The 18,104-nt window shown below is 36.2% G+C and overlaps 1 protein-coding gene across 1 annotated transcript; it reads left to right on the forward strand.

The window, feature by feature from the left end:
• Window positions 1–1,591: 1,591 nt before the first annotated feature.
• LOC121080345 (erbin-like) lies at window positions 1,592–13,284 on the forward strand. Its single transcript, XM_040578300.1, has 11 exons — window positions 1,592–1,653; window positions 2,562–2,636; window positions 3,951–4,095; window positions 4,774–4,846; window positions 6,503–6,632; window positions 6,986–7,101; window positions 8,175–8,244; window positions 9,326–9,425; window positions 11,431–11,552; window positions 12,107–12,271; window positions 13,027–13,284. Exons 1-11 carry the CDS (start codon window positions 1,594–1,596, stop codon window positions 13,264–13,266), a joined length of 1,296 nt encoding a protein of 431 aa, XP_040434234.1. The 5' UTR covers window positions 1,592–1,593; the 3' UTR covers window positions 13,267–13,284.
• The last annotated feature ends 4,820 nt before the right edge of the window (window positions 13,285–18,104 follow it).

Consider the following 18,104-nt stretch of genomic DNA (forward strand, 5'->3'; position numbering starts at 1 on the left):
CTTTATAATCTTCCTTGGTTCTGCCCAGGTTCTGGCTTGCAGTGTCATTTGTGCCCACGTGAAAGAGTAGCAGTGGATAGTACTCCATGCTCTTGAGAAGTTGTGGCTCCCTCTTGGCAACATCTTGGATCTTAGCTCCTGCAAGGCTTTGTACCTCACACAACTCCCTGTCAGGCTGGCAGATGGGTGCCTCAGTGCCCCTTAACAGAGTCACCCACTACAAGCACTTGGTGTTTCTTTTTGCAGTAACCTTGTTGTGTGTAGTTTCTCCATGCAGACCTTGCTCATGGGTGTCTATAGCTGTTAAAGCTTCATATCTGTTTCTGGTTGTGATGCAAGAGGATGAAGACTGAAGCAGAGTCCTGCTTTTGTGGGTCACTAGGGTCCAAGGTGCCTCATGCTCTGTGGTGTCCGTTACAGAAGCATAGTCCTAAAACTACCTATCTATTCCTGTCTCAGTCCCTCTAATACTGCATAGCCTTTTAACTGTTTTTTGCAACTCAGCCACCTGACACAACAGATCATCAACCTGTGCACACCTTAGGTGCAGGTACTTACCTTTTCTCCAGGATAAGGGTCTGGTTACTCATGGCAACCTATCTCCTGTACTGAAGTCTCCTTCCTTATCAGTTCCATCTGGGTAGAAGCATCAGACATCTCAGGGGCTTTCTCTGTAGAAACACTGGCTTTAACTCTGAGGCAAGTGGCCACCATTATGGCATAAACGTAGAGCACTTTCCTGGGTTGTGCCTACAAGCAGGGTGCAGGGCCCTCCGGTGCAAACTGCCACACCACATGCTGATCGCTAGCGCTCCCTAGGGCCGGTTAACTCTGCCGCGGTTATTCCTGGCAATGCCCAAGCCGCGTCAGCATAGCTTGCAGTCACCGTGTTCATTAACATGTGCCTGGTTGAACAGTGTGTGAAAATTTGACCTTATTTAGATATCAGTCCGGTAACGTTGTCCCAAAATGAGGGTTCTTCACCCAGTGTGAAAAAATCCAATCAACACACAGATACTTGCTTTTATATCAGTTCTGCAGAATTGGGTGCCAGGCATCTAACACAGCCAGCACACCCTCTTTCCGATTAATCTTTATACTTATAGTAGCAAGATACAACTGACCGGTGAATAACAATTTCTTTTACCACCCATAATTATACATTTTCATGTTTATGCATTTAACTTTGTGATTAAAGCATTTAGGGAGGTCCCCCAATTAGCATGCTCATTATTCACAAAGGGGGGTGTATTTTAGTATTATAATTACCTAAGATTAGTTAGGGTTCACTCTTATCTGAGCTCTGTTCCAAATTCATGCACATGTATCTAAGTCAGTAACTACAAAGCAGGATTTTGCAGCCTTTCTTATCTTGGGGCTTTCTGTGATGTTCTTCAAGGTTAGGTTCATTCCAGAGTCTTGCATGATTGCTCACTTTGTAACTTTAACCCTGTCCTTTCAACATCAGTAACAGAACGGCATCGGTATTTGATACTGATAAAATTAATATATTTGTATGAGTACAGAAAGATTGGATGTAATTGGCATTTTCTTAAATCTAATTCTTTGTTAATCCCCTTGCTGTGCAGAACCATGTCCAGACTGACTCAGCTGGAGAGACTGGATTTAGGAAGTAATGAATTCACAGAAGTGGTGAGTTTTGCCTAAGTAACAGGGCTTTGTATCTTTTATAAATCTCTGTATCCTTTAATCTATTTTTTATAAATATGAAAATGTAAAAATCAGCTTTAAGAGTTTTGCTACTGAGCAAATATTATGTATATCTTACACTACTTTATAGAGCCTGTTATAAAAATGACGTGCATATTCTTATAGATATGAGTATGTGTTCTTCCTCAATTTGAAAATAAAACACTGTGGTATAGTGTGGCTGCATTACTGGTAAAAAGTTAATGGTAATATGTGTTTGAATTATTATAAACATAATCATTTAACATAATAAATTCTAAACACTTATTGGTCATCATGTATTTAATGTTTCAAGTTTTGTATAAGCTGTGCATAACCTACTTTTATTAGTGTGTACAAACCATTTAGATCCAAAGGAAACTATATTAATTATAAGTTTGAATATTATTTAAAATAGTATTTACAGTTGAGGTGCTCAGATTTTTCCCTCAACATGGATCAGCTTGTTTCCTATTCATGATGTCAGACAAATACATCTTCCATTTATAATCACTTAACATCCCTCTGCTGTAGAGGTACTTTCCTGTATAAAGGAATTGAAATAAAGTATAGTGGAACATACTGACCTGCTGTATAACAGTCAAGCCTCTGTGTGCCACCAGTAGGGTACAAATAACACTTTCTGTAAGGACTACTTAGTGCTGTAATCAAGTTCTTAAAAGATTTTTGTATATCTAGTATGTATTTACATTTTTTAAAGTGAATTGTCTGGGTTTTATTTGATGACCCAATGAAGCAATATATATAACAGCTATAAGACATTACTTAAAGTTACAATAGATGAATCATTGAAGTTGTTTTTGCCTTTCACTATTTTTGTATGAAGTTTTTAAAAATTGTTTCCTTTACAGCCTGAAGTACTTGAACAACTGAGTGGGTTAAAGGAATTTTGGATGGATGGTAATAGACTAACACTTATTCCAGGGGTAAATCTTTTTACTGTGTTAAACATTTAGTATTTTAATTTACAGTGGTATTTGCTTTGTCAACTATCATATATGTTAAAGTTGCTGTATAATTTTAATGTTACTTAAAGCCAAAATGCTAAATGCCACTTAAATGCTTGACTAGTCTATTTAGAAATTGTCACTGAGCACGGTAGATGAGTACACAGCTTTTCTTTAATTGAAAGTTATAATCCTCTCATCTAAAGATTATGTTCCAATTTAGGAAAAGTCCTACATCAAATCTTGGATGAAATTTAGGGTTGACTGGTCCTTCCAAAAAGGGATTATTTTGTGTTAGACAGCAAGCAGGAATTTACAGGATAAATATGTTGTGTGAATTTTTACCGGTCACGGCTGTAAAACAAGCAACGACCGTAAAGAATTTTTTGCCAGTGTACACATGGAGTATAGCCATTCCTGAGAAAATGTTTTGTTGACTATACCAGGTTTTCCTGACATCTCCATTACATGAGGTCCAGGATGACCTGTTACCGCAGCACTTGTGAAACTGTGTTTATGATTGAGTAAACTAGTATTTGGGAAGCAGCCAGTCAGCTTTCAGACTTAAAATCACTAGCAATCTTTTGATGTGAGGGTTTCTTGCATGATCAGTAGTCTTCTCTATTGTCTCCTCATTTCAGCTAATTCTTCTTTGAAGAAGAGTTGAGTGGATATATTAAACCTTTCTACCCTACAGTAAAAGTAAAACTGTATTTGTGAAAGTGACTGCATCTTCCCTGTGAAGATTTTAGTAGTGTGCACAAATCTTTAGGCTTATTCTTGGTTCATATGGAAATGTAATACAAGCATATATTTTGACTTGGTTTTTTCAGTTTAGTATAATTAAGGATTCATTATTGTTGGTTTTGAGGTTAAGTAGGATGCAGTTTTACACAAAAGGCAAAAATAAGCATTAAAAGACTTTACTGGAGCCTTAATTATATCTTTATGTTACACTGTGTTACATCTCTGAAGTTTCTTCTAAAGCTTCAGTCACTTGATTCACGATAACTGATCAAACAGTTGAATTTACAGCAGACTGACTTTAGAGACACCTGTAGAATAACTGTGGTGTATCTGTGTGTGTGTAAAAACATCAACTGTGTGTATCTGTACAAAATATTTCATTACAAAGTTTGGATATTTTGCATAACATTGTATTTTAGCACTATAAATAGGCTTTCTCTTTTCCTGTGACATTACACTTGAGAGACAGTTTGTTGTCAAATCTCCTGGCTTTTTTTGTTTTCAACTTGTTATTTCCTAGAATGCATTATTTTCTCTTGCTTTTAGTTCATAGGAACTTTGAAACAACTGACCTACTTGGATGTTTCTAAAAACAACATTGAAGTAGTTGAAGAAGGTATTTCAGGTTGTGGAAGCCTACAAGACCTACTGTTATCCAGTAATTCACTTCAGCAACTGCCAAAGTCTATTGGTTTGTATTTTCAGTTAATTCATGTTCTTAAAAGCTTATAATTTCAACACAGGATGCTTGAAAATAGACAAATGGCATTTTAGATCGAAGTTTCAATTGATTTAAGTCAGGGGTCCTCAAACGTTTTAACCAGGGGGCCGGTGCGCGGATGAAGTGGCAGGAGGTCATCTGCGGCTGCTTGGTTCCCCCCCCCCCCCCCCCCCCCGGCGGGGGGGGGGGGGGGGGGGGGGGGGGGGAGGGGGTTCTGTAAATACCAGGGGGCCGGATTGAGGACCCTGGGGGGCCGTATCCGGGCCACGGGCAGTAGTTTGAGGACCCCTGATTTAAAGTTTCTGTTTTAGATAAAGCTGTAATGTGTAGCTGAATAATAACATTTATATTTGTTTTGGAGCATTCTTGACTTCATACAGTAGTTTGTAAATGGGTGAGAAATTGTTGACTGTAAGAGAGTAAAAAAATCCCACCACCACCCATGGCTGGCCCATGGTAAGCTGGCAAATAAGTTCTGTAAGCTTGTCTGCTTATTTCCTTAGTAGATATATAGCACCATAGGCATGCCAGGGAATGCAGAAGATGTGGTTCCTTGCCCGTAGGTTTTTTTCCCCCTTAATTTAAAATTGAAGCTAAATGTAATGAACACAAGTGCCTGTTTTGATTTACTTGTTCATTTTACTACAGGTTCCCTGAAGAAGGTAACAACACTTAAAATTGATGAAAACCAATTAATTTCTTTGCCAGACTCCATAGGAGGGTAGGTATTTCACCTGAATAAAAGGTTGCGTTGTCTTTCTGCACACTTTTCTGTAATAGAGGCTTATCCTTTGAATGTATTTACACCTACTTAATTTAATTTTTTCTATATATTAACGTCTTAAAATTGAAAGCAAGTGCTTTTGTATCTTCCTTCTATTTCACAGCGTTTATGTTCTTTATGTATTATTTAATAGCAAAAGACCTATTGTTTTCCCATAGGCGGGTTCATTACCCGGTGCGCAGTGTCAATTTGCACACCAAGTCGAGGTATTCCTTAATTCTTTATTCTAGTTTGTGCAAAGTAGGGAGCTAGGTGGTAACCCACAAATGCCTAGCTCCCTGATTGTCAAAATTTTACACTACTTATACATTTCAACAAACAAAGACATCAGCTTTCATTGGGTACAAGTTACACAACTCCTTCATTACTTAGTACTCCATTTCCTATTTGTTAAGCAATTCTCTAATTTCCTATGTTAATTTGTCTGCATGCTCAATCTCAGCTTCTTTTTGGATCTCCCCCTGCCGGAATTACTTTTCCCCTAGTTTTGCTGAGCTCCTTGCTTATGATGAGCTTCCTATCAGCTCATCTATCTTGTGGGAGTGTTTCCTTTGTGAAGTTCCTTTTCTAAACAAGGTTTTGCTGGTGCTTTAAGAAGCGATTAGCAGGACATACAAAATGCTTGTAACCTGAATTAACCCTTAACAACTTATTCACTCTAATTGTCTTAAAGTCAATCTACTAACAATGCATTCAGTTTTATTAATCATGTGATATCACTATGTTCCTCACTCATTAATGCAGCCACCAATTTATAATAGAAAAATTGAATGTGAAAGAAAAGATGTTTAAATAGGCAGTCAGCTGTCTGACTGGGGGTTTTGGCAGTAACATAGCTGTGGTAAATATTGCAAATGATTGAACCGATATCAAAAAGCTTGTAAAAAGTGAATCTTAACACATACATTTATCTTTTTTATATTATAAAGAGAATTTTCACCTGTTAATCACCAGGATTTTTTAATGTTTAATTTGGTGTTCAGCAACTTAATTTGAAACACACAAATGACAGCAAAAATAATTGATTCAGAATTAAGTGCTATGCAAATAAGGGGCATTTGTTCCAATTTCTGTTCTCCTATTATAATGAATGTAGGTTGCGTTTTGTTGTCAGAATTTACAAAATACTTCTTCACTGCCAAAGTCTTAGGTTCACTGTCTAACTATTTGCATTCTTTTATTGTTCAGAAACTGCACTCAACTGTTTGGCTATGATCTGTCCCACTCTGAATGTTTTCAGTTCCTTGCCCTAGCGCATTTTCATGTAGTACACAAACATTTGATGTTGCTGACCCCCCTGATTTTGCTGAAAACTCTCTTATGAGGATAGTGTGAAGGAGATTTTAAAACCAAAAAGCAATCTCACCAACCAACAAACGAAAAAAACCCACCCAAAACCCAAACAGAATTTAGGCAATTAGTAAAGGATTTCTCATGGATTTGAATTCCCTTGGGTTTCAGAGTTTTATTTTGTATTTAATTTGAGATTTGTAATTGATAGTGGTATTAACCTCATTTAAACTTAAAGTATTAAATTAATGTTGGATGAATTAACCTGTATAGAGGAGTAATTTTTTATTTTTCTTTCTTCAGGTTACTATCATTAGAGGAACTGGACTGTAGTTTCAATGAGATTGAAACATTGCCTTCGTCTGTTGGGCAACTTTCTAACATAAGGACATTTGCTGCAGATCATAACTTTTTAACACAGCTGCCATCAGAGGTATGTATTCAGTTACAAAACTAACATTTTGATGTATCTTAAACTATATAGTCTGTAAAACTTTTGGATAAATTAATAATTCATTCTTCAGTAGATTTTCTGTATGTGTGTTTTTAAAAGCAAGGGTATACAAATATACAAACTTTAATTAAATTCTGAATTTTTTTTAAGCAAAAGTAGAAATTTGTTGCTAGTGTATTGAAACTAAAAGAAGATTTAATATGTAAAAATAAATCAAAATTGTGCTTTACAAGTAAAAATATCAGTAATACTAGTTGTTTTAAAACAGTAAAAATTTGTGTAGAGTTGTGAAGATGAATTCTTTTTTTTTTTTCTTTTTCTTTTTTTTTCAGATTGGAAACTGGAAGCATTTAACAGTGTTGTTTCTACATTCTAATAAGCTTGAATTTCTCCCTGAAGAAGTGGGTGATATGCAGAAATTAAAAGTCATCAATCTGAGTGACAATAGGTTTGTGAATACATTAATTCAAATAGAAGTTGTGTAAAATGCAATATCATTGCATATAGTGTATTGTAACTGATGTCTATCCCCAAAATGTAAGTAGAGGTATATTGTGCTATCTTCCTTATCTCACCCACAGCTTAGAAGCTGAGATGCATGTATTTAATATATTATTGTTGTATTCTAGATCTTGCTGTTCCATAGTATTAAGCTGTATTCATTTTAATTACTTAAGCACATGCATTGAAGTACAGCTTCAAAACATTGATGATTGTTAGCATGTATTTTTTAGGGAATTTGATTGGTTATTTTCATAAAAAACTTTGATTCTTACTTAAAAATATATAGCTTCCTGTATTGCATTTAGAAGACACAAAACAATATCATGGTATACTGTATGTAAAACACTTGAGTATGCTGGAGAAGGGGGAAAAAAGAGTTGTGTTTTATTAGAGCTAGTAATTAAAAACTGACAAAACATTTCTCTTTTGGGAATTGCCAATTTGTAGAATTTCAATGTATTGGGAGAGATAAGTCTGAACTCTCCATCCTGTTTTGCCAATCCAGCTTCTCTGTACTCCATCTATAGCCTGATTATCCATTAATGCCACTGCTTTCATTTCTCAGGGCAACTCCATTCTTATATATGTTTCTTGGGGGAAAACGGCACTTTTTTCAGGTGTAGCACTTTTTTCTTAATTGGAGTGCATGTGTATTGAAAGATAAAAATGCTGAGGATTCAGATTCAAGTATGAAAATAGTTTTGATTTTAAGTTGGATAGTTAATATACACATAATGACAATGATTGTCTTCAAAATTGTATTTAAGTCACTGTCAGTGTCTTCAAGTTTCATTTTTTTTAATCTGCTTGCTAAACTGATCAGAAATGTGGTTTGGGGTTTTTTTCTGAGTATAGCTTTGAATCTATAATAAAAGCTGTTAACTTTCAACTGTCAATAGTTTATTTAACTATGTCTGTAAATGTCTTTAAACATTTTACAGGCTAATGCAGCATTTTTTCTTAACAGTATTTAATGATAAGTGTACTTACATAAACTCTTCTTGCTATGATTTACAGACTGAAGAATTTGCCATTCACCTTTACAAAACTGCAACAGCTTACTGCTATGTGGCTATCAGACAATCAGGTTAAGTTTTTAAAAATTAATGATGTTGACCTTATTCTTAATGGAATTGACAAGAACGGAGCCATCTGTTATTATTTAATAATGCATATTATTAAATAATTAATTTATTTAATTAAATAATAATTATTATTTAATAAGATGTAGTACTGTGTATATACATCAGTACTTCCTTGACATTATTGCTGTGTCAGTTCTCCTGAAACAAACAACACTGAGCCTACCTGACTTTGGAGACTTGCATATTTCTGGCAAAGTTCTGTGCCATTAAGAAATGCAATTTAACTGATGTTGGATTTTTTTGGGTTTTGTTTTATCTTAATTCAGACTTGTTTACACAGGAAAGGTAATGCTTGATAAGCTAGTACTTGAATGTGTAGCATGCTGTTTCTTCCACAGATATACCATTGAGGAAACTTAGCATGCCTTTTTGTGCTGGGTTTCTTGTCCCACCTTTGAACTCTGTGACTCTCCAAGTTTCAAGCTATTGAGAAGAAACTTGTGCACTTGTGGCTTGTATTTTTCCTGTGTACATAGCCTTCTGTACTATTCCAGTTTCCTGAATGCATTAAGGTATACGGGGCTGCCAGAAACCCACTAGCCTCAGGTGTAGTATAATGAAAGCACTTTTACCAACACGGTAATTTCAAGAATCCCCTGCCCTTTTTTGTAAGGGATGGGGGATAATCAATCTGGTGTCATTGTAAAAAATTGATTACAAATTTTTTCTCTATATATGATTGTCTACAGCTTTAAATGGCTAAATATATTTGTGTATTCTACATCAGCCTCCTTTGGGATAGTAATAAGTCCTAACAAGAAACTGGGTTACTCTTAGAATATCTAGTGTTTGCTCTTCTCTTAAAGCTGTTACTGAGTTTCAGTTCTCAGTCAAAGCCAGTTGTCACAGACAGACATGTTAATAATTTCATTTTGTGAAAACTATTCAGAGGTGAAATGATTTAATGCAAGGCAGAGCAATCTGCAAAGTAATGGGACAGGCATGCTCTGTGATATGTAGATCATGTTTACTTTTTACACATATATATTCTCATAACATACCCTTCTTTCATTTGCTGCTTAGTCTAAACCACTTATCCCTCTTCAAAAAGAAGCTGACCCTGACACACAGAAAACAGTGCTTACTAATTACATGTTCCCCCAGCAACCAAGGACTGAGGATGGTAAGAATTTCTGAAATACCCTGTCAGAATGGTCACTTTTGAAAATAATAATGGAAAGACAGTCCAGCTAACGTAATTTTCACTAGATAATACTTAGATACAAGTTTGAAGTAAACTTGTAAGTGATGACGAGTTATATCTGAAGAATGAGAACAGTAGCTTAAAAATGTGATCCACATATTAGTAAATTCTGGGTGAAACTGTTCCAATTGGAAGTGTGCATGTATGGGGAATGAGGTGAGGAATGGACTGGTGGAATAACATCCTTTGATGGCTGCCACTTCCCAGTGTGACACCGTTTCATTCCAGCAAAGCTTAATGGATTGGGTTGAAATTCTCCTTGCCAGGTGTCTGCTTCAGACTGACTATTTAAAAAAAAATGTTAGACAAAATGTTTCATCTATTACCGAATATGTATTTTTTTAAAAGTACATAGCATTCTGTGTTTTATTTTAAAAGAAAAAAAATCAGTCCAGAAAAAATGCATTTTGCTCACATGTAGTTCAAACTGTTTTATAAAAGGTTAGGCCCAGAACATGACTCTCTGGTGAGGTCTTAATTTCTGTACACTTGTGAAATATTTAGGAAAATGAGTAACCCCATCAGGAGGTAGGGAAAGAGAGTAAAGTCTCTATATTTCTCCACTTTCCGCAGGCAAATGGAAAAAGCTTGTGCTGCTTTAACAGAAATGGGAGGACAGGTATCAGTGGGAATAACTGAAAATTGACAAGTGGCAACATTTTCTGTTACATGGCACAAATGTCTAGTATACAGAGTAATAAAAAATATCTGCAAAACCAGAAAATAGTACATCACTTTTAGCACCTTCTAATGCAGATAACACATGTGCAATACTTCTGATAGAATGTGAGAATTATAAAATCATTTGGAGATTGTCAGTGAAGCTGAAGATAGTTCCTGAAAGTGTTCTCTCAATTTGAATTTTATTTTACTCCAGTGGCAAGGTTTCTTTCTGTAGATGAGGAAAGGGCTGCTTGTTTGGCTTAAGTTGACAAAATACCTCCCTCTGAGGCAGTCATTCCAAACAGAAGGTTTAAAATTTAATATATAACCTTTTTAAAATTTAAAATTCTTTTAAAAGTTTTTTTATTATTATTGTGCCAGGAACTTTCAGCGATATTGAAGTCTATTAGAATATTTTTCAGATGTGTTAAAACTGTAAGTTTACCCAATAAACACAGTGTAACAAATATTCCAATGCACTTGGTGAGCCCTATAATTAAGGATTTTTCTATTTCAGATATAATTAATATGAACAGTCTTGGCATTGCTAGTGAGGTATATAGATTTGCTGGGGTGGTGGTGACAGATTTATTAGACTACTTGGCATGCTAGAGTAGAACCTGAGTAATGTAACACAAGGCATGGAGACATGCTAGAATAAGAGACAGTGAGTAACTAAAAGATTTTTTTGTTTGTTTTTTTCCTTTTGTAAAATTAAGCAAGTAATACTTTGTAACAGTCCTGTCATTTATATAACTTCTGCAAAATCATGTGTTTACATTAAGTTTTAGGTGCTTTTGTTTTTTTCAAGATTAGTAATTTATTCTTTTTTTTTATTTTTCATGAAGTGAAATCAGGTGAATGCTTTTATACATACTTAATGAGACCACGTCACTGAAGTCAGGCTATATATAAAAGTATAATTTACTTTTTTAATATAAAATACATATTTTCATATGTGTATATATATGAATAAAAATACTTTGCATCAGAGTTCTGCTGAAAATCTGCAACTGGGAGTGTTCAGACTAGTTTACAGCTGTGTGTATGAATTATTTTTTTACTTTACAAAAAGGGATTTTACTGTTATGAAAATACAGTCAAGTTCATAAAGCAGTAGCAGTGCAGCTAGTCATCAATTTATGGTGCTGCTAGTCTCTTATCTTTTAAGAATACATACAAAAACACATCAGTTCCATCCAGGAAAAATAAAGTATAATGTATCCTGTTCTTACAAGAATCTTTTTTTATTATTATTTAGTTATGTTCATATCTGATAATGAAAGTTTCAATCCATCTCTGTGGGAGGAACAGAGGAAACAGCGTGCTCAGGTGGCATTTGAGTGTGATGAAGACAAAGATGAGAGAGAGGCACCACCTCGGGTTAGTATTGAATTTATTTTTAATACTTGGGGCTTTGCTCCCTCTTCTCCTTCTACCCCCGGTTCCCATCCTTTTCCTTACTCTGGCTGTGGATTTCACTCTGCTGAAGAAATCAAGTCTTCAGCTGTTAGTTTAAGAGTATCTAACAGGATGAAATACTTTCTGACAGACATGCCCATTGTTTAAAGTGAAGCACAAGGGGAAAAGTCTCAGCTGATGTAAGACAATGTAGGGCATAACTAGAAGACTATTAGACTGATGGTGCTGTGGGGAAACAATGATTAATCTTTAATTTTCTTTAAGTTAATTACAGCTGTAATAATTCTTCCAGCTTGCAATTAATGGACAAATTAAAAAAAAAATAACAGTGATTTGTAATCTTGCTGGGTTTTATAGACTGAAGTCTGAGTTAATCCAGATAGACCAAACAGTGAAATGGAAATACTTGATTGCTCTGCTCAGTGTTTTGTCCTAAATCATTGTCTGTTTTAAAACTGATGTTTTGATTATAGCATTTAATTAAATTCACAACATTATTGCTTTTTGTTACACAGGAAGGAAACCTAAAGAGATATCCAACTCCATATCCTGATGAACTGAAGAATATGGTTAAAACAGTCCAGACAATTGTACATAGACTAAAGGATGAAGAATCTACTGAAGATACTGCCAGGGAGTCAAAACGAGAAGGCCAGACAGTTTCTGTAAAAGATGTGGGGGTAAAGGTTATTCTCTTCTGACTTTGCAAGAACTTCCAAAGATCTAGAGTGTCATTGATTCCTTTTATTTCTCTTCTTTCTCAGCAATGATGCTTTAGCAGGAAAGCATGTCAAAGAACAGAACTTACCTCTTCACCATCTGAAGAACCCTGTAATAAATGTCTGTTTTGCAGTAACAATTTTCCTCTGACACTAAGAACAAGGAAAGTGACTTGATTCTCAGGCAAATACAAACTATGGATGTGTTAAGAAGCTGGCTTCTTCATTTTCTGGAGGATGGCATCTTTGTCACCCTCTGATCCTCCTTTATCTGCCAGACTTTACAATAAAAATCAGGATAATCTCTAAGGATCTTGCCGCTGCCCTCATGACTGAAGGTTTTGCACTATAAGTTGGCAAGGTAATTGTAGCAAGTTGGCACAGGAGTCACTAACAGGTTGATGTAGCATGATAGGACTACTGTTTGGTGCTGACATGTCTCATTGTAGATATTCTTGGCCATTTTTTATTTAACTGGAAATTTAATGGTACAAATTGACTCCAATAAGGAGGAGAGTCAAACTGATTGTCAAAGGGTAGGGACTGTACCTCAGTAATCTGCAGACATCTCTCTCTACCTGGTGCATTTCATACTTTATCATTTCAAAGCTCAGATTTTCCATTCCATAGTTTCCCAAAATATATGTTAACTCTAACTATCATGTTACTGAAAACCTTTCAGGATGTTTTTTCTACTAATGTTCTTAATCATGTAGACTTCAGAAATTGCTGCAATAAAGAACAGAGCAGATGAGAGAAAGCAATATTCAGCAGGAAGCTCTGTGCAGAAGCCTACTGAGCCAGAAGCTAAGCACAGCACTGCAAATTCACAGATGACTGCACTTGTTAAAACCTTGCAGAACACGAAAACAATTGTCAACCATGAAGACACACTCAAGGTATGGCATTGTGATGAACATCATAGCAGTCAAAGAATTGTGCTGGTGTTGTATTGAATTTGTTACTCTGAGAGATTAAAATTTATGTTTACAGCCTGAAGTACTTGAACAACTGAGTGGGTTAAAACAATTTTGGATGGATGGTAATAGACTAACACTTATTCCAGCCACCCTTGAGGTGGCTGGTCTTCTGGTACCCATCTTGGGAGGCAGCTAAGGAACATATATTGCTGCTCTGGTTGGCCTGGCTTATTCCCCAGTTGGATGCAGTGGTGTGAGCATAATGGAATAGGTTGTTAATGGTTTTGTTATCACTTGACTGGGAATCTATACCATTTAAATTGAGTTTACCTGGAGATACAGTTATTTAAAATTTAAAATGCCTGGAGAAAATGAGACTGAGCACTATGCATGTGGGAGTATTAAGGATCTAACTGCAGTCTTGCTTAGATGGTAAAGAACTGTGTATCTTGGCACTGAAGGACTTCAGTTTTCAGACATGTATATTTTAGCTTTTAAGACCTTCCATACCCCAAACCTGAACTGAGAAGGGACTCAAGTATTTTTAAGCTATCTGGGATGAGCAAGTAGGTCAGCTGTTGTAGGATCTCCTTAGATAAGCCTGGGTAGTGCTTCTTTTATTGATGCTTAATATGTTACAGGTATTTAAGTAATTCAAAGCAATTATCAGAGATTTATTTTATTTAAAAATGCCTACGCATATGTTTCCGGTAGTACTTATTTCAAAATGCTAATCAGTGCACTCATACTCTCGTATGCTTTTTCTAAGTGGAATACAGATTCCAAAAATACAAGATTTAATATCCAAGTTAAATACTTTCTTTCAGCCATCCTGATAGCTTCTTTATGAGCTTAAGCTTAGAGAAGTTTAATTGAATAATTCAAGATCTTTTGTTATATATTATGCAAAATTAAACTCTGGTATGATTATCTATAGGAACATTACATAAAGATTTTCTTTGTTTTGACTAGTACATTTCATCTGAAGATGGTTAGCAGAGGTGTAGAAGCTATTACTGCTTTGAACATTCATGTCCTTTCTCCTTGCATCTCTCAGTGGAGGGTACCAGAAAAATGAGCTCTAAAATTCACAAATAGAAAAATTCTGTGCTGTCAGAACTGACTGGGATACCCCACCTCAGGTAAAGCCTTTAATAGTAAATATGAAATTCTGAGCTACTGGTCTCCTTCCCAAAGACAAAACAGAAGCAAAACACTGTTTAAACTTTATATTTGTCAGTCCCTACCACAGGACAAAATTAGCTTGGAAAATAATATGAAAAAAAGAATTTGGATTTCAGAACAGCAAGAGAAAAAAAAGAAACAATACCAATAGCTTTGGTTCACACAGGCTGCCATTAAAATGCCAGAAGCAAACAATTAATCTGTTTTAGACAAACTGTTCAAAATTTAAAAGTATTTAAGAGCCATTCCCTCTCCTGTAATAAAAAACAGATATTGAGGAAAAAAAAGTTAAATAAAATGGGTAGACATGCAGGAGGATAATCAATGTACAAGCAGTGCCCTAACATCATCTTCTCTCTAATCAGTGGTAAAAGTGATGCCAAAACGGCACAGAGTAACTGCTCAGAGATTAATTTTGTCTTTAAGCAGCAAAGGTATTTATTTCGTGCAACATTGGGGAGCTAGCCGATTCACACCGGACAAACTATCTCCGAAGTTTTCAGTGAAAAGTCAGGTAATTTATACAGTTTTCATGAGAGGTTACAACATCTTTACATACATATTAATTTGATTTCAACATTCAACATTCTGTTCATAATGGGTGGGATCTAGGTGGAGTAAACCTTTCAACTTTCTTTGTTCAATGATTTCATGACTCATGGTCTCCTTATCTCCTTTAGGTGCCCACCTTATCTTTTCTAATTATTCAGAGTACATTCCTTTACTTTAACATCCTCAGTGGTACATTCCTTAACATAGTCAGTGGAACCTTTTCTTATTATTCAGAGTACATTCCTTTACTAACACAAACAGAGCATCACCCAGAGCATTGTACCAAATTAATCCTGACTAATCTTTATAAGACCTTGCTCTGTTTCAACAGACATGCCTTAACATCTTCTTCCAGGATGCTGTAAGCCAAGAAAAAACTTTAGCTGTGATCTATGTGCTGGATTAATACATGTAGGGGCTTCTTTTCAGTTTTGCTCACCTGTTTTTATAGTTTTAGTAACTGGATTGTTATTAAACAACTCTAAACTGGAACTCTAACCATGATTTCTGAAAGCCCTTTGCAATTGCAGAGTTATCCAGATTTGATGGGGTTCTCAAGAATCATTGCATTAAATTCTCAAAAATATGCATTAACACCTTTCCTGGAAGAGGAAAGTTATTACCTAACAATTCCTATTCTTAATGTGTAAAAACAGGTGCAAACTATGCTTCGAAGAGAACTGATTTATCAACAACCATTGCATAGTCAAAACATGTACATTCCCTTTCTTCTTTTCCTTTCCTTCAAAGTTGCTCCAGAAATTACACTGAGTGGGACTTTGCAATTCATAGGGTTCCCCTGGTGAGCAGTTTTCAGATACTGTGAAGGCAAATGATAAATGATAAACCATCCATGCATCAACAATATGACTGTTCATGAGGACAAATAAGCAATCTTTTCTGAAAACAAAAAAATGGAGGTTTTTTAGAGGTATAGGACAAATCTCAGAATATGAAGCATTTGCTTGCCCTTACAACAACATACTTTTTTTTCATTAATCAGCTGAGTTTTTCCTGTGTATAAAAAATAATCTTCCCCTAAATCTGCATCATTCCCTCTTCCTTTTAGCTTCTGAAAAAACAACAGCAATACATTACCCTTACAGAAATCATGAAACTTAAATTCCGTGTTTCCTATGTGTAAAAAGGTAAAGTCTTTAAACAAAGCAACTATTAACCTTTTGTCTAAGATTGTATTTCCTGGTCTTTCCACAAAGTTTAAAAAGGCTTTACTGGGAAATGTTGATTGCAAGTAGCAGTAGAAAATATTTGCAATTCATAAGGACATTACAGTAAAATGTGTTTTAAATAATCAGGAGAAAAGTCTTTTTCTTTACAAGAAAGTAGACAGTGGGTAGTCTGTTAGAGGTGGACTTCAGTATAGCATTTACTGTACTTCCATGCTTAGGGAATGGAAATCAAATGAGGTAAGATAAAGACAGAAACATTAGAAAGCCTTCTTTAAACGGAGCCTTAAAGACTTCCAAAATAATGTTATCCACAGACCACATATATTTGATATAAAATCAAATAGTTCCAAGTACTGAGCAATTTACAAAAGGTTAAAATTTAACTTCAGATTCAACTACTCCTGGGGCACTTAAAGCTATGCAGCCTAAATACAATGACCATTAGATGGTGGAGTTTGAGTCCTGAGAGGAGGGAACAAAGCAAATAGCAAGATCACAAGCCTGGAGTTCAGAGGAGCAGACCTTTGCTTGCTCATGGACTGGCTTGGAAGAATCCCATAGGAGATAGTTATAAAAAGAAGGGCCCAAGAGAGCTGGGGGTTCTTTAAGGATCACCTCCTCCAAGCTCAGGAACAGTCCTTTCTGATGTGCAGGAAGTCAAGCCTAGATGGTAGGAGGCTTGTAGAAGTAAACAAGGAGCTCCTGACAGAAGTAAAACATAATAAAGAAACATACATGAGATAGAAGCAGGGTCAGATCACCCAGAAGGAATACAAAGACACTATCTGAGTGTACAAAGACAGGGTTAGGAAAGCTAAAGCCCATCTAGAGTTGAATAGCAACAAGACGGCCTTCTACTTACATAGCAGCAGCAGAAGGAAGACAAGGGAAAGCATGCTGCTGAATAGGGCAGGGGTCCTGGTGATTAAGTATATGGAAACGGCTAGAGTACTTCTTCATCTCAGTCTTTACGGGTAATACTTGCTTCTGGAAATTGCAAGCCCCTGAGACCAGTGGGAAAGTCTGGAGCAAGGAAGATGTACCTTTGACAGAGGAGAATCAGGTTAGGGAATATTGAAACAAATTGGACATACACAAGTCCATGGGATCTGATGGGATGTTCCTACGAGTGTTGAGGAACAATGTCACTGTGAGACCACCATTAATTATCTTTGAAAGGTTGTGGTGTTTGAGGGAGGTGAATGTCACCCCTAGATTCCAGATGGGCAAGAAGGAGCATCTGGAAAACTACAGGCCAGTCATCCTCACCTCAGTCCCTGGGAAAGTGACAGAGTAAATCCTCCTGGAAGCCTTTTTCAAACATATTAAGGACAAGAAGGTGAATGGGAGTTATGAGCATGGATTTATGAAGAGAAAATCATGCCTGACCAACCTGATAGCCTTCTACAATAAAATGACTGACTCCATGAATGAGGAGAGAACAGCTGATAATATTTATCTTGACTTTAGCAAGGCTTTTATGACTGTGTCCCATAACATCCTCCTAGAGAAACTGATGAGATGCGGACTAGATAAGTGGTCAATAAGGTGCAATGGAAGCTGGCTGAACTGCCCTGCTCAAAGGGTCGGGATCAGTGGCACAAAATCCATTGGTCAATAGTGCTGTACCCCAGGGTCAATATGGGTCCAATACTATTATATCTTTATTAATGATCTGGACAATGGGGCAGAGTGCAACCTCAGCAGGTTTGCAGATGATACAGAATTCAGAAAAGTGGCTGATACATCAGAGTGTACGTGCTGTCATTCAGAGGGACCTCAAAAGACTGGAGAAATGGGCTGACAGGCATCTCATCTTGTTGAGCAAAGGAAAATGAAAAGTCCTGTACCTGGGCAGGAATAACTCCATACACCAGTACATGCTGGAGGCCAACTGGCTAGAAAGCCAGCTGGCAGAAAAGGACCTGGGAATCCTTGTTGCAAAGA

The sequence above is a fragment of the Falco naumanni genome, chromosome W (genome assembly GCF_017639655.2).
Source record: "Falco naumanni isolate bFalNau1 chromosome W, bFalNau1.pat, whole genome shotgun sequence".
Taxonomy (NCBI): Eukaryota; Metazoa; Chordata; class Aves; order Falconiformes; family Falconidae; genus Falco; species Falco naumanni.